Below are 26,578 nucleotides of genomic sequence, written 5' to 3' on the forward strand. Positions count from 1 at the left end.
TCTGCTTTCTTTTTTTTTTTTAAAGATATTTGAGATTGGGCCTACGTATATTTCACTAATATTTTATCATCAGTTTTTGGGGCCATTACTGTAAGACTGTAAGACTGTAAGATTTAGCTTTTTTTTTTTTTTTTTTTCCTTTATTCAGTGTTTGGCCTAGTGTCCACTCAACTAAAATATAATTAATTTGTATTTTGTGACCTTTTTATTTTGCTCATTTGTCCAATATTGACCTTTTTATATTGCTCATATTGAAATCCATTAAGGGATTTGCTGGGTCAATAAAAAATGATTTTGATTTTAGTTGGGCCGTGGCATTTCATTTGTACCATCATTCCAAATAGAATAGAATCTAGAGCAGTAGTTAACTGAGAAACAACATTTCCAGCACAGATCTGCATGTGTAGGTGTAAATTATAGGTGTTCTTCCTCTGTAACCTGTTTATGTTCACTTATCATTAGCCTGGGTCTCTTAGGAGCTGTCGTATTTTCTTATCCAACAATGTCTGAGCCACTTGCTCTCAGTCACTGTCAGTGCTCTGTAGGGTGTGGAAAGCTGATCTTCCCCCAGGTATATCAGCACAATGAAAGCAACCATCCTTGCTCTGTGCACCATCCCTGCCCTTTTATCTACAGGTAAGTGCAGATTTATACCTGATTATAACAGACTGAAAACCTTATCAATTTGATTGGGTTATTTGCTGCATTCCTGATTACATTTCTGAGGTTTTGACAGATTGCTTGCTTTGGGACTAGAGAGTGCATGGCAGATAGGGAATCTGTGTGGAATTGACTACATGGGCCAACCTTCGCTTCCCATGTGCATCATTGAGCCTTGGCCACCCATGACTCTGTCGTTGGTTCGCCAAACAAAAATTTATTTTGGTGATATTATCTTGCAATTTCTTTTATGAAATCTATAGACACAAATAAAATTCACTAGATAAAAAGTAAGCATTTTGGAATAGAGTGTGTAGGCAGGGATCTGTGCAACTAACTTAACCACCCTACTGATTGCTCTCAAACCTATATACCTCCTATAGAACAGAACTATTTTTACATGTGTTTAATAACTTCTTTATTCTTGTATATCAATAATAATAATAAAAAAAAAAAAAAAATATATATATATATATATATATATATATATAGTATCTCACAAAAGTGAGTACACCCCTCACATTTTTGTAAATATTTTCATGTGACAACACTGAAGAAATGACACTTTGCTACAATGTAAAGTAGTGAGTGTACAGCTTGTATAACCGTGTAAATTTGCTGTCAGCTCAAAGTAACTCAACACACAGCCATTAATGTCTAAACCGCTGGCAACAAAAGTGAGTACACCGCTAAGTGAAAATATCCAAATTGGGCCCAATTAGCCATTTTCCCTCCCCGGTGTCATGTGACACGTTAGTGTTACAAGGTCTCAGGTGTGTTAAATTTGGTGTTATCGCTCTCTCTCCCTCATACTGGTCACTGGAAGTTCAACATGGCACCTCATGGAAAAGAACTCTCTGAGGATCTGAAAAATGAAATTGTTGCTCTACATAAAGATGGCCTAGGCTATAAGAAGATTGCCAAGTCCCTGAAAATGAGCTGCAGCACGGTGGCGAAGACCATACAGTGGTTTAACAGGACAGGTTCCACTCAGAACAGGCCTCGCCATGGTCAACCAAAGAAGTTGAGTGCATGTGCTCAGCGTCATATCCAGAAGTTGTCTTTGGGAAATAGACATATGAGTGCTGCCAGCATTGTTTCAGAGGTTGAAGGGGTGGGGGGTCAGCCTGTCAATGCTCAGACCATACGCTGCACACTGCATCATATTGGTCTGCATTGCTGTCGTCCCAGATGTTGCACAAGAAAGCCCGCAAACAGTTTGCTGAGGACAAGCAGACTAAGGACATGGATCACCTGGTTGCCGCCCACACACGCTTGACACCATCTGAACCAAATAAGTTTATCCTGGTCTCATCAGACCACAGGATATGGTTCCAGTAATCCATGTCCTTAGTCTGCTTGTCTTCAGCAAACTGTTTGCGGACTTTCTTGTGCATCATCTTTAGAAGAGGCTTCCTTCTGGGACAACAGCCATGCAGACCAATTTTGATGCAGTGTGCTGCCTATGGTCTGTGCCCTGACAGGCTGACCCCTACCCCTTTAACCTCTGCAGCAATGCTGGCAGCACTCATACATCAATTTCCCAATTGTAGCACTACTCCCAAGGGAGCTGCTGAGTGTGGATCCCCCTGGATCACTGCTAGCAACAACAGTACCTTTAAGCATGTTTTCAAGTGTGAGCACCTCCGACAAGAACCAGTCCAGTTTGTTTAGTTTTTAGGATTTATTTGAGAACTTGGATGGGAGAAGGGAGAAGTGGGATACTCCAACAACTGAAATATGCACAATTAGGCAGGGACACTGAAAAATGTTAATTGGTTAGCACTTCACTGATGCTGATTAATGCTTCATTGACGCTGGTTAACACTGACTGATGCTGGCCTCGGCTAAGCCAGTTACTAGAACTTCACCTCTGACTGTGGAAAAGTCCTTTAAGGTCCCTAGGGTACTCCTTCCTGAGGTAGCTGACTTGTAGTGTAGACTGTACTGCTGAACAATTCAGGGCCCTTCCTGGCGTCCCTTTTACTCCCCAAACTTGAGGGCTTTACTACTTGGCACCCCCTTTACTGTGCACTCCTGGTTAGCTGGCTCCTGGATCCCCTTTGACCTCTCTGGAGTGGTCCCCTCTCCTAGGCAGACCCCTGGGCAGATCTTGAATACTCACAACACTGTTTTTCCTGAAGATCTCTGACAAACAGCAGCTCCACTGGGTCAGCAACTCTGGATCCCTTGCAGCCCATCTCAACCTCCAGTCCATAGGCCATCTGCCTGGACCACCTTCTCACATTTACAGGAGGAGAGACAACCATCAGCTCCTCCTGGGACTTTGCTCCCGCCAAAAGACACTCTGTCACATGCTCCCCACATATTTATTTCCAATCCCAGGGTGCATTGCGGCAAACCCCACCCACTGGGACAGTCATAAACCCTGGTGTGCTATTGGCTAGGTTTCCTCCACTGTCCAACAAGATCCCTGATTGGATACAGTGGGGAGACTCCCCAGACTCAACAGGCCACACCTGGAGGCATGTGACAGCACAGCTAACAGATCTAGCCCCCGTGATAAGCAGACAGGGCCAATATATGCTTTTCCCTAACACCTACCTAGGAGGGTGCTACACAACCTTTGGATATGATGCTGAGCACGTGCAATCAACCTCTTTGGTCGACCATGGCAAGGCCTGTTCTGATTGGAACCTGTCCTGTTAAACCACTGTATGGTCTTGGCCACTGTGCTGCAGCTCAGTTTCAGGGTCTTGGTAATCTTCTTATAGCCTAGGCCATCTTTATGTTGAGCAAAAATTCTTTTTTTTTCAGATCCTCAGAGAGTTTTTTGCCAATGAGGTGCCATGTTGAACTTCCAGTGACCAGTATGAGAGAGTGAGAGTGATAACACCAAATTTAACACACCTGCTCCCCATTCACACCTGAGACCTTGTAACACTAACGAGTCACATGACACTGGGGAGAGATAACGGCCAATTGGGGCCCAATTTGGACATTTTCACTTATGCCTCGTACACACGCATCGATTATTGGCCGGGAATTTTCGGCCAACGTCCAATCGGCAGATTTTCGGCTTGTTGATACTTTCGACAACCGACTCCGACTTTTCGGCCAAATAAAATCTGGTGTGCAGGCTATAACATTTTTGTTGGCTGTCAACACAACAGCCGATTTTCCGTCAGTCAGTACAGATTTCGGCAGACAAAAATCTAATGAGCAAGACTGGGCATGCTCAGAGAAGAAAAAACACATGGAAAGTAAACCAGCACATGACATCACTTCTGAAGTAGATTTTTGTTGGCCGAGAAAATTCGTGTGCAGTCTAGGCACATTCCAACCAACAAAACACCACTCTGGACAAAAGTCGGACGATCGGTCGGCCGATAATCGTTGCGTGTGTACGAGGCATTAGGGGTGTACTCACTTTTATTGCCAGCGGTTTAGACATTAATGGCTGTGTGTTGAGTTATTTTGAGGGGACAGCAAATCTACACTGTTATACAAGCTGTACACTCACTACTAGGGTTGAGCGGACACCTAGATGTCCGTGTTCGACGGGTTCGGCCGAACTTTAAAAAAAAGTCCGGGTCCGTGTCCCGGACTTTTACCGAACTTTTCCCGGACACCGAACCCCATTGAAGTCAATGGGGACCCGAACTTTAAGGCACTAAAATGGCTCTAAAATACCAATGGAAAGGGCTAGAGTGCTGCAAATGGCAGCAAAACGTAGTTAAGAGCATGGCAAGTGCTCTGCAAACAAATTTGGATAGGGAAATAACTTAAAACAACAAAAAAAAACAGAAAAATAAAACAATGTTCTTCATCTCTGAAGGACGAGGCCCATATGGAGTAGGAGGGAGGTTGAGGTGGTGGTGGATGTGGCGGTGTCATAGGCGTGCGCACAGGGTGTGCCTGGTGTACCTGGGCACACCCTAATCACCTAGGGCACATAGCATTATCGCTCTGTTTGCCAGTGAGGAGATGGGAAAGATCTCCCTCGCACCTGCTCTGCTCTATTTCTCTTTGCCAGCAGGGAGAGTAATGTATCGGGGCCATGTACATGTAGGCAAACACATGCATGTGTATTTCAACTTTGGGGTGCACACCCTAATGCAATAGGCTGCGCACACCTATGGGCGGTGTAGGTGGAAGCGGCGGTGGAGGAGGACCAGGGCCGGATTAAGAGCATCATGGTCTTGGTGCTGAGGATTTTGAAGGGCCTTAAGGGCCGTGCCTTGGCATGCACCCAGAGGAGGAAGGGTGCAGCCATGCATGCCTAATTCAACATGGGATGCTGTCTCTGAAGCCCATAAACACATCCATGCATCGGCAACTGTCCCTCCTTGTCCGGCCTTCGCGCTGTGTGGGGAGGTCCTGAGGGTGCTGCCTGGGGAAGCGAGCATAGAAGCCAGACTTCTGTGTTTACAAGTGACAGAAGAGCGGTCACAGTGAATATGGCCAACCCGGGGCCTATATAAAAGGTAGGGGCCTGCATGGAGCTGCAGCTCCAATAGCCCCTACGTTAATCTGGCCCTGAGGAGGAGGACGAGGTAGCCAACACTGCTTCTTTTCACAAATTTTAAATGAGGGTACACCCCAAAAGAGTGAGAAAGAGCAAAAATGGAACAATGGCTGGGTAAGGTCGGTATCCATTGCTATTCTGCACAAGGTACGGAAAAGTCCCGTGGGATCCATGCCTGGTTCATTTTAATGAACGTGAGCTTGTCCACATTGTCTCTGGACAGGCGGCTGCGCTTGTCTGTTATAACACCCCCAGCCGTGCTAAATACCCGTTCAGATAATACACTGGCTGCAGGGCACGCCAGCACCTCCAAGGCGTAAAGGGCAAGCTCAGGCCATGTGCCCAATTTGGAGACCCAGAAGTTGAAGGGGGCAGACCCCTCATTCACTACATGTAGGCGTGTGCACACATACTGCTCCACCATGTTGGTAAAATGCTGCCTCCTGCTAAGACGTTCCATCTGAGCTGCTGGTGCTGCTGTTTGTTGTGGCGTGCTGACAAAGCTTTTCCACATTTCGGCCATGCTAACCCTGCCTTCTGAGGTGCTGGCTGTGCCCTGGTTGAGTTGGCGACCTCCTCCTCCTCTGCCTTGTGCTTCCACTGTGGCCCCGCTGTCAGATGGGAATGCCAGCAGCATCGCGTCTACCAGCGTGCGCTTGTACTCGCGCATCTTGTGATCGCGCTCCAGTGAGTGAATTAAGGACGGTACGTTGTCCTTGTAACGGGGATCCAGCAGCGTGGCCACCCAGTAATCAGCACAAGTTAGAATGTGGGCAACTCGGCGGTCGTTGTGGAGACACTGCAGCATGTAATCGCTCATGTGTGCCAGGCTGCCCAGAGGCGACGAAAGGCTGTCCTCTGTGGGAGGTGTATCGTCCGTGTCCTCTGTATCCCCCCAGCCACGCACCAGTGATGGCCATGAGCTGGCCTGGGTGCCACCCTGCTGTGAACATGGTTCCATCTCCTCCTCCAGCTCCTCCTCCTCCTCATCCTCCTCATCCTCCAGAACTGTGCCCCTGCTGGACAATTGTGTCCCTGGCGTTTGTGTGTGCAGGAACCCACCCTCGGAGCCCCTTGCGAATGACTGCCCTGAAAGCCTTTGAAATGTTATCTCTTCATCCTCCTCCTCCTCCTCCACCTCATCCTGTGCCACATCCTCTTCCATCATCGCCCGAATTGTTTTTTCAAGGAGGCATAGAAGTGGGATAGTTAAGCTGAGAACGGCGTCATTGCCACTGGCCATGTTGGTGGAGTACTCAAAACAGCGCAACAAGGCACACAGGTCTCGCATGGAGGCCCAGTTATTGGTGGTGAAGTGGTGCTGTTCCGCAGAGCGACTCACGCGTGCCTGCTGCAGCTGAAACTCCACTATGGCCTGCTGCTGCTCGCACAGTCTTTGCAGCATGTGCAAGGTGGAGTTCCACCTTGTGGGCACGTCACATATGAGGCGGTGAGCGGGAAGGCCGAAGTTACGCTGCAGCCCTGCCAGGCGAGCAGCAGCAGGGTGAGAACGCCGAAAGTGCGCACAGACGGCCCGCACTTTCTGCAGCAGCTCTGACATATCGGGGTAGTTTTTAAGGAACCTCTGCACCACCAAATTCAGCACATGCGCCAGGCAAGGGATGTGCGTCAAACCGGCTAGGCCCAGAGCTGCTATGAGATTTCGCCCGTTATCGCACACCACCAGGCCGGGCTTGAGGCTCGCTGGCAGCAACCACTCATTTGTCTGCTGTTCCATGCTCCTCCACAACTCCTGCGCGGTGTGTGGTTTGTCCCCCAAACAGGCAAGTTGTAAAACTGCCTGCTGTCGTTTAGCCCTGGCCGTGCTGAAGTTGGTGGTGAAGGTATTACGCTGTCCGGATGAGGAGGCGGTAGAGGATGAGGTAGCGGAGTAGGATGAGTTAGGAACAGGAGGCAAACTGAAGTGCCCTGCAATCCTCGGTGGTGGAAGGACATGTGCCAAATTGCTATCCGCCTCAGGCCCATCCGCCACTGCATTTACCCAGTGTGCCGTTAGGGAGATATAACGCCCCTGACCGTGCTTACTGGTCCACGTATCGGTAGTTAGGTGGACCTTGGCACAGATGGCGTTGCGCAGTGCACACCTGATTTTTTCCCCCACTTGGTTGTGCAGGGAAGGGATGGCTTGCCTGGAAAAGTAGTGGCGGCTGGGCACGACGTACTGTGGGACAGCCACCGACATAAGCTTTTTAAAACTGGGCGTCTCCACCAGACGGAATGACAGCATTTCAAAGGCCAATAATTGTGAAATGCTGGCATTCAGGGCCAGGGATCGCGGGTGGGTAGGGGGGTACTTCCTCTTCCTCTCAAGTGTTTGGGAGATGGAAAGCTGAACGCTTCCACGGGACATTGTGGAGATGGTTGTTGGTGACCCAGGTGGTGGTGTTGCTGACAGATCGTCTGTTTGCGGGGTGGCAGGTGCCGGTATGACTACAGAGGTGGCTGGAGCGGCCGAGACTGCAGCAGAAGAGGAAGCAGGATGAGCCAGAGACGTTTCTTGGTTTTGAAGGTGTGTACTCCACTGCAGCTCGTGCTTTGCACTTAGATGCCTGATCATGCAGGTTGTGCTCAGGTTGAGAAGGTTTATGCCTCGCTTCAGGCTCTGATTGCACAGGGTGCAAACCACTCGTGTCCTGTCATCAGCACATTTTCTAAAGAACTTCCACGCTAGAGAACTCTTTTGAGCTGACTTTGGTGCGCTCGTTCCCTTGCTGCGTTGGGCAGTAGCAGGCGTAGTGTCTAGGGCACGGCCGCTCCGCTTCTGCACCCTGCTCCCTCTTCTGCTGTGCTGGTGGCTCTGTGCGACCACCGCCTCTTCCTCCAAACTACTCAGGTCACCTGCATGACCTTCATTCCATGTGGGGTCGAGGACCTCATCGTCCTCCACATCATCTTCCACCCAGTCTTCACCCCTGCCCTCCCTGTCGGTCTCCACAATGCTGAACGCCGCAGCAGTTGGCACCTGCGTTTCGTCATCATCGGAGACGTGCTGTGATGGTCCTTCCATGTACTCATCTTGAGAAATAAGTGGTTGGGCATCGCTGCACTCAATCTCTTCCACTTCTGGGGCAGGGCTAGGTGGATGGCCCTGGGAAACCCTGCTGACAGAGTCCTCAAAAAGAATAAGAGACTGCTCTATGGCTTGGGGCTCAGACTGCTTGCCTGATTTGCAAGGGGGTGAGGTGAAAGACGGTTGGACATTGGCTGCAGGTGCCAACTCTGACCTTTCTGCAGTAGACTGGGTGGGAGACAATGTGAAGGAACTGGAGGCACTGTCAGCAGCAAACCAATCTACTATCGCCTCTCTGTGTTCTGGCCTCATCACTTCTAGAGGCGTATGATGCCCTACCAAATACTGATGCAGGTTCTGTCGCCTACTCACACTTGAGGAAGGTGTTTCACTTGTGCGTGTAGCTGGCACAGATCGACCACGTCCTCTCCTTGCAACAGGAGCTCTAGCAGCAGCACCACCACGACCCAGGCCACGGCCCCTATTTGACGCTCTCCTCATATTTCTGAAATTTAAGATCTTGCCCTAGAAAGGTCTTTATTGAATAGCGGAACAAAAGAACAACAGTATCGCACGGGTGTATCTCACAGTCAAATATGCAAACTATGCCGCAATTTAATGTTTTTTACACCAAAAGGGTGTGTATTGAATAGCGGAATAGGATAAAAAACTGTGTATCTCACACGTACAAACACAGACTAGGCCCGATTAAATTTTTTCCTACCCTAAAGGGAGGATGAGGAAGAGGAGTATGGAACAGGCAGCACCCTCAAATCTTCAGAAGTATGAGATGAACCCCAAAAACTTGGAAAGGTGGATCTCACACGTACCGACACAGACTATTCCGCAATTTAATTGAGCCACAAAGGTTTTTATTGAATAGCGGAATAGGAAATATGATAAAAAAAAAGTGTATGTTTTTCACACGTACAGAAGCACACTAGGCCCCAATTACTATTGTTTGTACACCTAAAAGGATGGATGAGGAGGAGGAGGAGGAGGAGTATAGAACAGGCAGCACCCTCAAAGCTTCAGAAGTATGAGATGAACCCCAAAAACTTGGAAAGGTGGATCTCACACGTACAGACACAGACTATTCCGCAATTTAATTGAGCCCCAAAGGTTTTTATTGAATAGCGGAATAGGAAATATGATCAAAAAAAAAGTGTATGTTTTTCACACGTACAGAAGCACACTAGGCCCCAATTACTATTGTTTGTACACCTAAAAGGATGGATGAGGAAGAGGAGGAGGAGGAGTATAGAACAGGCAGCACCCTCAAAGCTTCAGAAGTATGAGATGAACCCCAAAAACTTGGAAAGGTGGATCTCACACGTACCGACACAGACTATTCCGCAATTTAATTGAGCCCCAAAGGTTTTTATTGAATAGCGGAATAGGAAATATGATCAAAAAAAAGTGTATGTTTTTCACACGTACAGAAGCACACTAGGCCCCAATTACTATTGTTTGTACACCTAAAAGGATGGATGAGGAGGAGGAGGAGGAGGAGTATAGAACAGGCAGCACCCTCAAAGCTTCAGAAGTATGAGATGAACCCCAAAAACTTGGAAAGGTGGATCTCACACGTACCGACACAGACTATTCCGCAATTTAATTGAGCCCCAAAGGTTTTTATTGAATAGCGGAATAGGAAATATGATCAAAAAAAGTGTATGTTTTTCACACGTACAGAAGCACACTAGGCCCCAATTACTATTGTTTGTACACCTAAAAGGATGGATGAGGAGGAGGAGGAGGAGGAGTATAGAACAGGCAGCACCCTCAAAGCTTCAGAAGTATGAGTTTGTTTTCACTGTACCCCACAAAGATTGTGTTCACTGTACCCCACAAAGATTGTGTTCACTGTACCCCACAAAGGTTTTGTTCACTGCACCCCACAAAGATTGTGTTCACTGTACCCCACAAAGGTTTTGTTCACTGCACCCCACAAAGATTGTGTTCACTGTACCCCACAAAGATTGTGTTCACTGCACCCCAAAAGGATTGTCTTCTCTGCACCCCACAAAGATTGTGTTCACTGTACCCCACAAAGGTTTTGTTCACTGTACCCCACAAAGATTGTGTTCACTGCACTCCAAAAGGATTGTCTTCACTGCACCCCACAAAGATTGTGTTCACTGTACCCCACAAAGGTTTTGTTCACTGCACCCCACAAAGATTGTGTTCACTGTACCCCACAAAGATTGTGTTCACTGCACTCCAAAAGGATTGTCTTCACTGCACCCCACAAAGATTGTGTTCACTGTACCCCACAAAGGTTTTGTTCACTGCACCCCACAAAGATTGTGTTCACTGTACCCCACAAAGATTGTGTTCACTGCACTCCAAAAGGATTGTCTTCACTGCACCCCACAAAGATTGTGTTCACTGTACCCCACAAAGGTTTTGTTCACTGCACCCCACAAAGATTGTGTTCACTGTACCCCACAAAGGTTTTGTTCACTGCACCCCACAAAGATTGTGTTCACTGTACCCCCCAAAGATTTTGTTCACTGCACCCCACAAGGATTGTTTGTCTTCACTGCACCCCACAAGGATTGTCTTCACTGCACCCCACAAGGATTGTCTTCACTGCACCCCACAAAGATTGTGTTCACTGCACCCCACAAAGGTTTTGTTCACTGCACCCCACAAAGATTGTGTTCACTGCACCCCACAAAGATTGTGTTCACTGTACCCCACAAAGATTGTGTTCACTGCACCCCAAAAGGATTGTCTTCTCTGCACCCCACAAAGATTGTGTTCACTGTACCCCACAAAGGTTTTGTTCACTGCACCCCACAAAGATTGTGTTCACTGTACCCCACAAAGGTTTTGTTCACTGCACCCCACAAAGATTGTGTTCACTGTACCCCACAAAGATTGTGTTCACTGTACCCCACAAAGGTTTTGTTCACTGCACCCCACAAAGATTGTGTTCACTGTACCCCACAAAGGTTGTGTTCACTGCACCCCACAAAGATTGTGTTCACTGCACCCCACAAAGATTGTGTTCACTGTACCCCACAAAGGTTTTGTTCACTGCACCCCACAAAGGTTTTGTTCACTGCACCCCACAAAGATTGTGTTCACTGTACCCCACAAAGATTGTGTTCACTGCACTCCAAAAGGATTGTCTTCACTGCACCCCACAAAGATTGTGTTCACTGTACCCCACAAAGGTTTTGTTCACTGCACCCCACAAAGATTGTGTTCACTGTACCCCACAAAGATTGTGTTCACTGCACTCCAAAAGGATTGTCTTCACTACACCCCACAAAGATTGTGTTCACTGTACCCCACAAAGGTTTTGTTCACTGCACCCCACAAGGATTGTCTTCTCTGCACCCCACAAAGATTGTGTTCACTGTACCCCCCAAAGATTTTGTTCACTGCACCCCACAAGGATTGTCTTCACTGCACCCCACAAGGATTGTCTTCACTGCACCCCACAAAGATTGTGTTCACTGTACCCCCACAAAGGTTTTGTTCACTGCACCCCACAAAGATTGTGTTCACTGTACCCCCCAAAGATTTTTTTCACTGCACTCCAAAAGGATTGTGTTCACTGCACCCCAAAAAGATTGTGTTCACTGCAGCCCACACACAGAAAAATGGATGTGGATCACTGACACCTGCCTATCTCCTATCCCACACCACACAGCAATATCGATTGTAGTTTGTAGAACACACTTTCCCTAAAATTCAGCAGACTCTGTCCCTAACAGGATTGAGAAGAGATCGTAGATCAGGAGAACTAAGTGCAGACCCCACCCCACACAGCAATATCGATTGTAGTTTGTAGAACACACTGACCCTATAATTCAGCAGACTCTATCCCTAAAATGCCTACAACTCGCCCTGCCTAAACACTCCGACCTGTCCCTCAATTCTATCCGGACACAAATGTTTTTTTCCTGCCTATCTTTCCCTAATCAGCAGCCAGCACGTTGATGTGTGCTCTGTCCCTGATCTAAGCAGCATAATGACGCCGCTGCGGCTGCCTCGAACTTATAAAGACTTGGTCACATGCTTCAGACGGCCAATCACAGCTACTGAGACATTTGCAGGCATGGCTGGGATGGCTTAAGGCACACCAGTTAAACGATTGTTGATTGGCTGTTGAAAGCCCGCCATGAAAAGAGCGCCAAAGCATGCAAAACCCGGAAATAAAACGACCGAACACGGATTTTTACCCGAATATACAGTAAAGTGTCCGTGTTCGTGTTCGGGTAACAAAAATCCAATTATTCGGTACGAACACGAATAATACAGTCCGTGTTCGCTCAACACTACTCACTACTTTACATTGTAGAAAAGTGTAATTTCTTTAGTATTGTCACATGAAAAGATATAATAAAATATTTACAAAAATGTGAGGGGTGTACTCACTTTTGTGAAATACTGTGTGTGTGTGTGTGTGTGTGTGTGTGTGTGTATATATATATATATATATATATATATATATATATATATATATATATATATATATATACACATATATACAGTGCTTTGCGAAAGTATTCGGTCCCCTTGAACTTTGCGACTTTTTGCCACATTTCAGGCTTCAAACATAAAGATATAAAACTGTAATTTTTTTGTGAAGAATCAACAACAAGTGGGACACAATCTTGAAGTGGAACAAAATTTATTGGATATTTCAAACTTTTTTAAAAAGTAAAAAACAGAAAAATTGGGCGTGCAAAATTATTCAGCCCCCTTAAGCTAATACTTTGTAGCGCCACCTTTTGCTGCGATTACAACTGTAAATCGCTCAGGGTATGTCTCTATCAGTTTTGCACATCGAGAGACTGAAATTTTTGCCCATTCCTCCTTGCAAAACAGCTCGAGCTCAGTGAGGTTGGATGGAGAGCGTTTGTGAACAGCAGTTTTCAGTTCTTTCCACAGATTCTCGATTTGATTCAGGTCTGGACTTTGACTTGGCCATTCTAACACCTGGATATGTTTATTTGTGAACCATTCCATTGTAGATTTTGCTTTATGTTTTGGATCATTGTCTTGTTGGAAGACAAATCTCCGTCCCAGCCTCAGGTCTTTTGCAGACTCCCTCAGGTTTTCTTCCAGAATGGTCCTGTATTTGCCTCCATCCATCTCCCCATCAATTTTAACCATCTTCCCTGTCCCTGCTGAAGAAAAGCAGGCCCAAACCATGATGCTGCCACCACCATGTTTGACAATGGGGATGGTGCGTTCAGGGTGATGAGCTGTTTTGCTTTTTCGCCAAATATAACGTTTTGCATTGTTGCCAAAAAGTTCGATTTTGGTTTCATCTGACCAGAGCACCTTCTTCCACATGTTTGGTGTGTCTCCCAGGTGGCTTGTGGCAAACTTTAAACTACACTTTTTATGGATATCTTTAAGAAATGGATTTCTTCTTGCCACTCTTCCATAAAGGCCAGATTTGTGCAGTATACGACTGATTGTTGTCCTATGGACAGAGTCTCCCACCTCAGCTGTAGATCTCTGCAGTTCATCCAGAGTGATCATGGGCCTATTGGCTGCATCTCTGATCAGTCTTCTCCTTGTATGAGCTGAAAGTTTAGAGGGACGGCCAGTTCTTCGTAGATTTGCAGTGGTCTGATACTCCTTCCATTTCAATATTATAGCTTGCACAGTGCTCCTTGGGATGTTTAAAGCTTGGGAAATCTTTTTGTATCCAAATCCGGCTTTAAACTTTTCCACAACAGTATCTCAGACCTTCCTGGTGTGTTCCTTGTTCCTCATGATGCTCTCTGCGCTTTAAACGGACCTCTGAGACTATCACAGTGCAGGTGCATTTATACGGAGACTTGATTACACACAGGTGGATTCTATTTATCATCATTAGTCATTTAGGTCAACATTGGATCATTCAGAGATCCTCACTGAACTTCTGGAGAGAGTTTGCTGCACTGAAAATAAAGGGGCTGAATAATTTTGCACGCCCAATTTTTCAGTTTTTTATTTGTTAACAAAGTCTGAAATATCCAATAAATTTCATTCCACTTTATGATTGTGTCCCACTTGTTGTTGATTCTTCACAAAAAATTACAGTTTAATATCTTTATGTTTGAAGCCTGAAATGTGGCAAAAGGTCGAAAAGTTCAAGGTGGCCGAATATTTTCGCAATGCACTGTATATCTTATAGACCAGCGCAGCATTTATATTTCTGCATTGACATGTTTATTTTGTGATAACTTTGGAATTACTTAGATTAAAAATAAATGCAAAATAGAAAGAAAAAAAAAAAAACAAAAAAAGGAAAAACGACCCTTGCAGCGAAAAGGTTAATGAATGGAGAGCTGCATCACTTAGGGTCTGTTATATCTGCTTAGCGTTCAGCTTTAATACCGTTAATTAAAAAAAATGTTTTTTATTCTAGTGACCAAGAAATATCCCCTAATTTCCAAAAGTCAGCCCATGGTCATGTATTCTACACAATGTCAAGTGATTGCAGTTCCGAGTGTAGCGCCCTCCTAGGTAGGTGCTAGTGATAAAGTATAGTTTGAGCTCTGTCTGCTTACCAGAAGAGCTGCGTGTGAATCTATATTGTTCTCTGCCTACCAGAGAGCAGGATCTGTTAGTGAGGTCTGCTCATTGTGCTCAGGATGCAACTCATTCTGTCTGGAGGGTGTGTCACACTGGTCCAATAGGAAGGTATATTACACAGTGGGAGGAAACCTGACGAATGGGTGCACAGGCTTTTGATACAGCCCTGGTGATTTGGCAGAGGAAAAGTGCCTCGGTGCATACTGGGATACTGTATAAAAGCCAGGAGCAGATGTGCTTGAGGACTTCCATCTGGATAGCGGAGTCCCAGAGAGAGGGGGCAGCTGCCTCCTCCTCTGTAGAGCTGCCATGTGGCCTCAGGGGGTTGTCTTAAGGACCTGGAGAGTAGACGTGGGGAACTGAACCCAGAGGTCCAGAGAATCTGACTGAGAGAGGAGACACTGGAGGATCTGCCTCTGCAGTACAGTGAGTACGGAATCTCATGTCAAGGGGCCTGACCTGAAGGGGGTCCTAGGACCCTGCTCATAGGATAGTCAGTGTATGGGTGTCAGTTGAAAGGGGATGCTAGGGAGAGTGTCCTGAAGATAAGTTATCGTCCTCCAAGTCGTCTTGTCAGAGAGTGAAGAGAGCAAGAGACTTAACCCTTTCTATCATTGTGGCAGTGTGGATTACCAGCCTGGCTGTTTATAATTGATATAAATGTCTTAAAGGTAGAAGTCCTCAACCAATGTGAATAGTTGAGTTGGAGTATGCCACTCTTCCCTTCTCCTATCCTAATTACAAATAAACACCACCAAAAAAACCAACACCCCTAGACTGTTCATTTGTGTGACAAGACATCAGGAGCAAGGAGGGATCCAGGGACTTCATCTAAAGGTAACTGTGTGCTGGTAAGTAGGGGAGCCTATCAAGACACTATTCAGCAGGCCCCGCGGGGACAGTGCTATACCAGTATATCATGTATCTTCTGTTTCCTTCTAGTATATTTTTGCTGATGAATCTAAGCAGCCATATAGCATGCATTACCAGACATCACTGTAATATTTATTCCTCTTATTTTAGTCTCCACCCTCACGTGTACGTACTGCGGGGTGGTAATTATCAAGGACAAAGGCTTATCCTACGGTTTAAATGTTCAAATGAGTTCAGAGCCGTACTGTGATGGTTATAAATACAATTGCACTACAGAAGGGGCCGCCTGTGCATCCATATATGTTTTCTCCACAAAATGTGAGTTCTACCTACAAAGATATTTGTATCATTCATATGACATTTTTTTTTTATTAACTGCACCATGCGATTATCATCTAGGTTAGGTTGTTCTAAACCCCATCTCTCCCAACTCTCATGTAGACCATCATACACTAAACCTTTTAACTTGAATGTATTTTCTCTCTCTTTCTTTATTCTCCTTCCACTATTGCTTTCTCTCTCTTCACTCTATTTTCTATCACTTGCTCTCTTTCTCCTCTCCTTCTCTCTTTCTCTTCTCTATCACTCTCTCTCTATCTTCTCACTCTCTTTCTTTCTTTTGCTATTTCTTTATTCTCTCTCTTCTCCAGTGCTTTAAGTGGCCCAAAAGAGGTGGCGGTACACTATTATAGCCTATAAATTTTGTCAACCCCCACCCCACATCAGGGTCCCCACAGAGTACCCCCCTGGCCTGGCCTGGCCTGGGCTGGGACTCCGGAGCAGGGGGACTCACTGGTGGTCACTGGTCTGGCTCCAGAGTGGAAAATATTCTTGGGGGGGGGGGGCAATTGAGGGCGCAGATGTCCAAAATGAGCGTACTGGTACGCTAAGGCACATGGAGAGGTGGCGGTATGCTCAAGAGCCATATTTGGAAGTGGAAGCACTGCTCTTCTCCCTTATTCTATCTTTTCTCTCTCACTCTTCTTGCTCTCTCACTTTCATCTCTCTTTCTTCTATGTCTCTCTCTCTCCCTTTCTTATGTGTCTCTCCTCTCTCATTCATCTTTCTCTCTCCTCTCTGCCTTTTTTTTCTCTCTCTCTCTCTATCTTCTCTCTTTTTCTAAAACATCATATAAACCATACTACACCAAACCTTTCAATGCTTACCTCAATTTATTCAATTTATTTACTCTTTCTCCCTTCTCTCACTGTCATTTTCTCTCTCTTCAATCTCTCTCTCTCTCTCTTCTTCTCTCTCCTCTCTTTCTCTTTTTCTTCTCTATCACTCTCTATCTCTCTCTTTCTTCTCACTCTCTGTCTTTTTTTTGCTTTCCCTTTCTTCTCTCTCTTCTCCCTCATTATATCTTGTCTCTCCCATTCTCTCATTCCTCTTGCTCTCTTACTTTCATCTCTCTCTCTCCATGCACTCTCTCTCTATCTCTCTTACTCCCTTCTCTTTCTGTGGTAAATGTGAGACAGCGCTCAATATTGTGAATCTAATTTGAATATGTAAATAAATTAGTAAATACATTAACCTCCTCACATCCGCGCTACAGCCTATATACGGCTGCAGCGCGGACTCGAATTTTCGGGAGGCCGTTTTTAAACGGCCTCCAGTGACACGCCCCCCCGCGCGCTCCTGCGAGCGCGCAGCGGGGAGAATCTGTGTCGGCCGTGTCCAAGGGACACGGCCGATCACAGATCGTGGTGAATGGCCAATCACAGCGGCCATTCACCACGTGATCAAGCCGTCCAATGAGAGATGATCTCATATGTAAACATATGAGATCATCTCTCATCGCCGGCGCTCCTTCCTCACACGGAGCCTGCAGTGTGAGGAAGGAGGGGGAGCCGACAGCCACTGGGGACACAGAGACATGTAATCAGGGCACCGATCACCAGTGCCCTGATTACTGAAGGTAAAAAAAACACACACATTGCCCCCCCATCAGTGCCCACAGTGCCCGCCATCAGTGCCCCATCAATGCCCACAATCAGTGCCCATAGTGCTGCCAGTCAGTGCCCATCAGTGCCTGCTCATCTAGGCACTGATGAGCACTGACTGGCAGCACTATGGGCACTGAGTGTGGGCACTGATGGTGCTGCCCATCAGTGCTCATCAGTGCCGCCCATCAGTGTCCATCAGTGCCACCCGTCAGTGTCCATCAGTGCCACCCGTTAGTGTCCATCAGTGCCGCCTATCAGTGCCCATCAGTGCCACCCGTCAGTGCCACCTCTCAGTGCCCAGCAGTGCCACCTCTCAGTACCCAGCAGTGCCGCCTATCAGTGCCGCCTATCAGTGCCACCTATCAGTGCCACCTATCAGTGCTCATCAGTGCGGCATATTAGTACCTCCTCATCAGTGCCCATAAGTGCCACCTAATCAGTGCCCATAAGTGCCACCTCATCAGTGCCCATAAGTGCAGCCTATCAGTGCCCATAAGTGCAGCCTATCAGTGCCCATCAGTGCCGCCTCATCAGCGCACATCAGTGAGGGAGAAAAATTTATTTTCAAAATTTACTCGCAGAAAATAAGAAAAACTTTTTTTTTTTTTTCAAAATTTTCTGTCTTTTTTCTTTTTTTTTGTAAAAAATAAAAAACCCAGAGATGATTAAATACCACCAAAAGAAAGCTCTGTTTGTGTGAAAAAAATGATAAAAATTTCATATGGGTACAGTGTAGCATGACCACGCAATTGTCATTCAAAGTGTTAGAGCGCTGAAAGCTGAAAATTGGCCTGGATGGGAAGGGTGTTTAAGTGCACAGAAGGCAAGTAGTTAAACACACAAATCACAAAAAAATCACAAAAAACACAATCAGTGAAAGGAAAAAAAGGGGGATATTTAACCCCAAAGTGCCCAAATATTAAAGTGATTGACATCATATGCTTGATGACGAAATGCGTCGGATCACTTGCTACGCCCTACGTCACTTCCAGGTTCTGGAACACAGCAGGCCGCGGCACTGTTTTTCAGCTGATTCTATGAAACTCAAATTGTAAGTGACTACTTTCTTTTATTAAAGCAGAATTTATGCATACTACACCATGATATTCTTTGCATCTTTTATGTCATGCTAATACCACCCTACGATTGAACGGGACAGAGATTGGGATCCAGAGCCAGCCCTTGTAACCAACCGTAGGAGATCCTGGATATTTTCCAGCGGGGAGATAGGAAACACTAGGAGTAAGAGATTCCATTTACCTACGTTAGACCCCAAGGGGTCGTCTGGTAAGTGAGCTGAGCATCAGGTGAAGGATTCCCCATTGGCATGCAGAAATGCAATTTTGCTGCACATGAAGCACTTTAAGAATGAGCACATAATTGTTTTTGCTGCACGTTTTTGCACCTGCACGTTGGAATTACAAAGACTGCCAATATATGCACAATCACTTTAATATTTGGGCACTTTGGGGATAAATATCCCCCTTTTTTCCTTTCACTGATTGTGTTTTTTGTGATTTGTGTATTTAATTTATTCACTCATTTATTTACATATTCAAATTTGATTCACAATATTGAGCGCTGTCTCACATTTACCACATTTTACACAACCTATTGTTGTTTAGACTAGCTGCTCAAACTTCTTTTCTTCTATTGTATATACACAAAAGTAATTTACATTTGAAAATACCTAGGCGACATCACGTGAGTAATTAAGACTTACAAACCTTTTCCCTTCTCTTTCTCTCATCTCTCTTTCTCTCGTCTCTCTCGTCTCTCTTGTCTCTCTCTCTCTCGTCTCTCTTGTCTCCCTTCTCTCTCTTGTCTCTCTCTCTCTCGTCTCTCTTGTCTCCCTTCTCTCTCTCTCTCGTCTCTCTTGTCTCCCTTCTCTCTCTCTCTCTCGTCTCCTTTGTCTCTCTCTCGTCTCTCTCGTCTCCCTTGTCTCTCTCTCTTGTCTCCCTTGTCTCTCTCTCTCTCGTCTCTCTTGTCTCCCTTGTCTCTCTCTCTTGTCTCCCTTGTCTCCCTCTCTCGTCTCTCTTGTCTCTCTCTCTCGTCTCTCTTGTCTCCCTTGTCTCTCTCTCTCGTCTCTCTTGTCTCTCTTCACACACTCTTACTCTCTCTTTCTCTCTCTCTTGTCTCTCTTCACACACTCTTACTCTCTCTTTCTCTCTCTCTTGTCTCTCTCCACACACTCTTACTCTCTCTTTCTCTCTCTCGTGTCTCTCTAAACATCATATAAGTCATACTACACTAAACCTTTCAGCACAAACCTTAAATCGTTAAATGTATTTTCTCTGTCTCCCTTCTTTCACTCTCATTCTCCCTCTCTTTCTCTGTCCTCTCTCTCTCTCTCTCTCCCCCCCTCTCCCTTTATTCTCTCTGCTATATCATTCTCTCATTCTTATTTCTCTCTCTCTTTCTCTTCTCTTTCACCCTCTCAACCTTCTATCCCACTCTTCCCTCTCTCTTTCATCTCTCTTTCTTCTCTCTTATCTCTCTCCTTCCTCTTTCTCCTCTACTCTCTATTTATTCTCCCTGTCCTCTGCTCTCTTTCTCAAATTTCTCTAAACCCTCACATAAGCCATACTACACTAAACCTTTCAACATTCTCTAAATTATTCAGTTTATTCTCTCTCGCTCTCACTCCTTTTTCTCCCTCACTCCACATTCCATCTCTCTCCCTCTTTCTCTCCAACATTCTCTTTTTTTCCTTCTCCCTCTCTCTCTCTCCAACATTCTTTCTTTTCCCCTTCTTTCTCTCTACAAATGTCTCTTTTTTCTCTTCTCTCTCTCTCCACACACTCACTCTTTCTTTCTCTCTCTCCCATCTCTCCAAAGATCATATAAGCCATACTACACGAAACTTTCAACACAAACCTTAAATTGGTAAATTTTATTTTCTCTCTGTCTCCTTTCTTTCACTCTCGTTCTCCCTCTCTTTCTTCGTTCTCTCTCTCTCTCTCTCTCGCTCCCTTCTCTTTCTGCTATATAATTTCCTCATTCTTTTTTCTCTCTCTTTCTCTTCTCTTTCTCTCTCTCGTTCCTCTAGCTCACTCTTCCTTCTCTCTTTCTCTCTATTCTTATCTCTTGCTCTCTCTGTTTCTCGTTCTTCTTTCTCTCTACTTTCTTTCTTCTCCCTCTCTTCTCTCTTTCTTTCATAGCTCTCTAAACCCTCACATAAGGCATACTACACTAAACCTTTTAGGACATACTCCAAACAATTAAGTTTATTTTTTTTTCCCTCTCTGTCTTTCTACCTTTTTTCTCTGTCTCTCTTTTATCTTTCTAAAACATCATATAAGCCATACCACACTAATCCTTTCAACACAATCCCTCAAATTATTAAATGTATTTTCTCTTTTTCTCCCTTCTGTCAGTCTCGTTCTCCCTCGCTTTCTCCATTCTCTCTCTCCCTCTCTCTCTTTCTCTCCCTTTCTTCTCTCTTCTCCATCACTCTCTCATTCTTCTTTCTCCCTCTCTTGCTCTTCTCGCTCTTGTCTTACTCTCTTCTCTCTCTTCTCCCACACTCTCTTATTCTTCGTTCTCTCTCTACTCACCCCCCCCCCCCAATTCTTTTGTATCTCTCTAAACCCTCATATAAGTGATACTACACTAAACCTTTCAACACATTCCAAATTATTCAGTTTATTTTCTCTCTTTCTCTCTCTCTTTCTCATATATATATATATATATATATATATATATATATATATATATATATAGTATCTCACAAAAGTGAGTACACCCCTAAGTGAAAATGTCCAAATTGGGCCCAAAGTGTCAATATTTTGTGTGGCCACCATTTTCCAGCACTGCCTTACCTCTCTTAGGCATAGAGTTCACCAGAGCTTCACAGGTTGCCACTGGAATCCCCTTCCACTCCTCTATGACGACATCACAGAGCTGGTGGATGTTAGAGACCTTGCGCTCCTCCACCTTCTGTTTGCAGATGCCCCACAGATGCTCAATAGGGTTTAGGTCTGGAGACATCCTTGCCCAGTCCATCACCTTTACCCTCAGCTTCTTTAGCATGGCAGGGGTGGTCTTGGAGGTGTGTTTGGGTTCGGTATCATGTTGGAATACTGTCCTGTGGCCCAGTCTCAGAAGAGAGTGGATCATGCTCTGCTTAAGTATGTCACAGTATATGTTGGCATTCATGGTTCCCTCAATGAACTGTAGCTCCCCAGTTCCGGCAGCACTCATGCAGCCCCAGACCATGACACTCCCATCACCATGCTTGACTGTAGGCAAGACACACTTGTCTTTGTACTCTTACCTGGTTGCCGCCACACACGCTTTACACCATCTGAACCAAATACGTTTATCTTGGTCTCATCAGACCACAGGACATGGTTCCAGTAATCCATGTCCTTAGTCTGCTTGTCTTCAGCAAACTGTTTGCGGGCTTTCTTGTGCATCATCTTTAGAAGAGGCTTCCTTCTGGGACGACAGCAATGCAGACCAATTTGATGCAGCATATGGTCTGAGCACTGACAGGCTGACCACCCACCCCTTCAACCTCGGCAGCAATGCTGGCAGCACTCGTACATCTATTTCCCAAAGACAATCTCTGGATATGGCGCTGAGCACATGCACCCCACTTCTTTGGTCGATCATGGTGAGGCCTGTTCTGAGTGGAACCTGTCTTAATAAATCGCTGTATGGTCTTGGCCACTGTGCTGCAGCTCAGTTTCAGGGTCTTGGCAATCTTCTTATAGCCTAGGCCATCTTTATGTAGAGCAACAACTTTTTTTTCAGATCCTCAGAGTTCTTTACCATGAGGTGCCATGTTTAACTTCCAGTGACCAGTATGAGAGAGTGAGAGCCATAACACCAAACTTAACATACCTGCCCCCCCCCCTTCAAACCTGAGACCTTGTAACACTAACGAGTCACATGACACCGGGGAGGGAAAATGGCTATTTGGGCCCAATTTGGACATTTCCACTTAGGGGTGTACTCACTTTTGTTGGCAGTGGTTTGGACATTTATGGCTGTGTGTTGAGTTATTTTGAGGGGACAGCAAATTTACACTGTTATACAAGCTGTACACTCACTACTTTACATTGTAGCAAAGTGTCATTTCTTCAGTGTTGTCACATGAAAAGATATAATCAAATATTTACAAAAATGTAAGGGGTCTACTCACTTTTGTGAGATACTGTGTGTGTATATACATATATATATATATATATATATATATATATATATATATATATATATATATATATATATATATATTTATTTATTTATTTTTCTCTATTTCTATTTTTCTGAAAAAGTGAAAAAAGTATTTCTATTTTTTTTTTTTTTTTAGATGATCATTCAAAAGAATCCTATTTTAAAAGGGATTGTTTGAAGATAGAGAACTGCAATGTGAGCGAGAGCATTTCTTCGCCTGGGGGGAAGATTACATACAGTATAACCTGCTGCAATACGGATGGCTGTACACCGGTTCAGCCAGTGTGTAAGGGTTTAGTTTGAAACATTAAAATTTGTTAAGTATTTTGCTCTTTACCTGAACTGTTCATGTTGATAACATCTGTGCCATAACATGAGTTTTTGACGTGCTGAACATTGCTGCACAGCATTGATTATTAAATAGGATAAGCAAAAGGGAGAGGTTTATTTTTCCTAAGATTTCAGGGAAAATTGGGAGAATTTTGCTCAATGCATTAGAGTCAATAGAGAAGGCAAAATTTAGGTAGTTTTTTCTGTGGTGAAACAGACTTTAAATAAGTGTCGAGTAGGGATGAGCTTTGGTGCGGTCTGAAACCCATGGTCGGCTAAACGCAGGAGGAAACTGTCAGTGCTTGTCCAATTATGAGCAGATGAAACTTTATCCGCCCCACAGCTGCACCATCATTGGCCTAATATGGCCACATAGCCATATTAGGTCAATGATATTGACTTCTTTTAGCCATGTGGCCTTATTAGGTCAACGACATCATGCGCATCCCTGTTTCTTGTATATGTGCAGCTGCTGGGTGAGGAATGCTTTGGCCACACCTGACTGGCCCGGCACTGACAGCTTCTTTCCTTCTATAAAAAATAAATAAACCAAAAGGTCCACCCTGTGCATATGTGAGATAGATTAATAGGTGTATTTAAATAAGTGAAAAATATATATAAAATATATATGAAAAAATCCTTAAATACTGTAGCTGCTGCTCATCAACAAGTAAAATAATTAATACAGTTATATAAAAATAATTAATAGCTCAAATAAACCAGTGACTTGTATAAAGAATGTCTTTTGATGACGCCCACAAGGAGGGGCGAAACGCGTCGACGTATGTCCGGTCTTCACAGCCAACATAACACGTCACTTCCGGTTTAGTGGGACGCAAGTGGAAGTAGCGTTGGAACGCAAGCCGCTTTCCACATCTAGGAGGAAGGTAGGAACACCATCCACTAGACGCCGGGGATATTCTATTTATATAAGGCTTGTCTATACTCTTTGAAATGTGAGTGTAATTCCTAAAGTTACTTTGTTTAATTAAATTTACCTTATTGGAACGTACTGCACCATTGGTCTTTCTATGCTTATTTGCATATTCTTATGGGAGATTACTCCGAAGGCATCAAGCTCATCCACTTACCCTAAAGCCTGTTAGACCCCAAGACCATAAGGCCTTAAGGGGTCCACACCATCTGGTAAGTGGATTCACGTGTGGGGAACAAGGGCACGTGTGGAATATATCCGTAAAGCACTCGGGAGCACCTTTTTTTATATTTTTCATTTTTTGCGCCAAAGTTTCACAGTGGACATTTGTGTTTCATAACAAGGAATTCTATTTGGACATTATTTATATATATTTATAACCACCAATTTCCGATTCTCTGTATTTATATTTATATCTATTATATATATATATATATATATATATATATATATATATATATATTTTGGACACTTTTATTATTCAATCTTATACAAGTCACTGGTTTATTTGAGCTATTAATTATTTTTATATCACTGTTTATTTAGTGCTGTGTACTATGTTGGACCTGTTCTTGTGTCAAAAAAAAAAAAAGTCCCTCAGTAGACTCATTTTTAAATTTTTTTTTTTTCCCCAGAGAAAGGAAATAGACAGAAAAAAAGTAAAATAAAAAAATAAATAAAATAAAGCAACAATATAAAAAGAAATAAACAATAAAGGACAAACAATAAAGAATAGTAGTAAGGGGTCTACAGGTCTAAAGCCTCATACACAAGCAACATATTTCCGCTGACCGGTCGTCTGTCTTTTGTCCAGAGTGGTGTCTGTTGGTTGGAATGTGCCTAGACTGCACACGAATTTTCCCGCACGACAGAATTCTACTTCAGAAGTGATTTCATGTGTTGGATTGCTTTGTATGTGTTCTTTCATCTCTGAGCATGCCCAGTCTTGCTCATAAGATTTTTCCCCATCAAAATTCGTACTAATGAGACAAAAATCGGACGTGTTTTGATGGTCAACAAAAATTATATAGCCTGCACACCAGAATTTTTTCGGCCGAAAAGTCGGAGTCGGTTGTTGGAAGCATCATACTAACAAGCCGAAAATCGGCAGATCGGTCGTCGGACGAAAATTCCCGGCCGAATTTCGACTCGTGTGTGCGGGGCTTAAGGTTACTGAAAGGTTGCTTTGAATTCCTACCAAAGTCCAGCATTGCAACTGTTGGCATTTTTGTGCTAGAGTTAAAGTGCATTTCCACATCACTAATAATAGCAGCATGTACTTTTTATCTGGTGCAGTGGTCAGTACCAAAACTGTATTTCAGAAAGCAGTGGGTCTTTGTGAGCCTTCCTAAGAGGAGGCCTGAATGAAGGCTTAGTTGACAATTCTAGTGAGACCTGGAAAAGAGCAAATGGATGGATGGGCTGAATGACTAAGGGGAAGAACAGGTCAGAAAAGGTTAAAAAATCTGAAGTTAATGTGGAAGGGGTGTAGGTCCTATTAGATTTGGTGGCTAAAGGTCAGGTGGGAAAGGTGGAGATGCAAGGGTTCTTCCTGTGAGGGCTTCTGGGTATGCAAAGTTCAACCGAAGAGTTAATAAAATAATCTATTAATTGTTGTTTATGTTAATGTTATAGTATTTCATTTTTGTAAATGAAATGGCTGATGTGGGCATTTAAACACATAGTAACACATTCCGTGTTATTATTTTAATGGTCGACAAATCCTTTAGTCATGCCCACATTTGCTTAAACGATTGCTGACTATTTCGACCATTTTGTTAGAGCGATAATGCAGTAATGACGGTATTGCCTACTTTATACATGATATATTACTTACTCTTTCGAAAACCTTTCTGTTCTTTTTTTGTTACTACTTTAAGTAAAAGCAGAAAACAAAACTAAGAATGGAGTCTCGTGCCCAGCCTGCTACTCCGAAGATCAAGAGTGTAAACCCCAGTATGCAATGCATTGTACTGGGGAAGAAATAAATTGCCTAGAGTTTAAAAGAACGGTTGCATTTAGTAAGTATTGTCAAACCATTCTGAATTTAACTTCATACTCTAATTAGGTGGAAGACAACCTGTAGATATCCAGTGTGTGGCACTGATTGCCAAAAATTAAAAATAAGCATTGAAAGTTGAAAGACTTTAAGGTATTGAAAAAAGACCTATTGAAGTACTATGTAAGACAGTATAGTGTTATTGTTATTGCACTAAAACATTTAAAAAAATGTTGCTATCAGATACATCAATTTTTTATCTCAGTTTTATAGGCATCTCCTTCCAGTACTCATTAGCTTTTGATGCGTTCGTACATTGAATTCCTCAGTCAAGCAATCATGCATACTATACATTTTTAATGTTTGTCTTCGTTATGTGGCAATAAGTTTCACGGATACATTCCGCTTCTTCAGAAACACAACTGAAGCTATCTCTAACATGATTATAGAGTTATATCAATGACACATTTATAATTACAATATGCATAAACTTCTAATCACCTGGTCAAATGATGTCATTTATACCCCAATGCTTAGGTCAGGAATTATAGCTGGCCAGTTTTTCTTTTGCCTATAGCAGGTC

The 26,578-nt window shown here is 44.2% G+C and overlaps 1 protein-coding gene across 1 annotated transcript in view; it reads left to right on the forward strand.

Annotated features, from left to right (window-relative positions):
* Nucleotides 1-551: 551 nt before the first annotated feature.
* LOC309568963 (uncharacterized protein) overlaps nucleotides 552-26,578 on the forward strand; it is a gene marked incomplete at its 3' end in the record, with an annotated part of 47,699 nt that continues 21,672 nt past the window's right edge. Inside the window, exons 1-3 of the mRNA XM_082274727.1 lie at nucleotides 552-636; nucleotides 22,869-23,018; nucleotides 25,877-26,017. Coding sequence (XP_082130853.1) covers nucleotides 585-636; nucleotides 22,869-23,018; nucleotides 25,877-26,017 — 343 coding nt within the window. The 5' untranslated portion in view covers nucleotides 552-584. The remainder of the gene's footprint in view (nucleotides 637-22,868; nucleotides 23,019-25,876; nucleotides 26,018-26,578) is intronic.

This window comes from Pelophylax lessonae (assembly GCF_965119305.1).
Source record: "Pelophylax lessonae genome assembly, chromosome: 12".
In the NCBI taxonomy this organism is placed as follows: domain Eukaryota; kingdom Metazoa; phylum Chordata; class Amphibia; order Anura; family Ranidae; genus Pelophylax; species Pelophylax lessonae.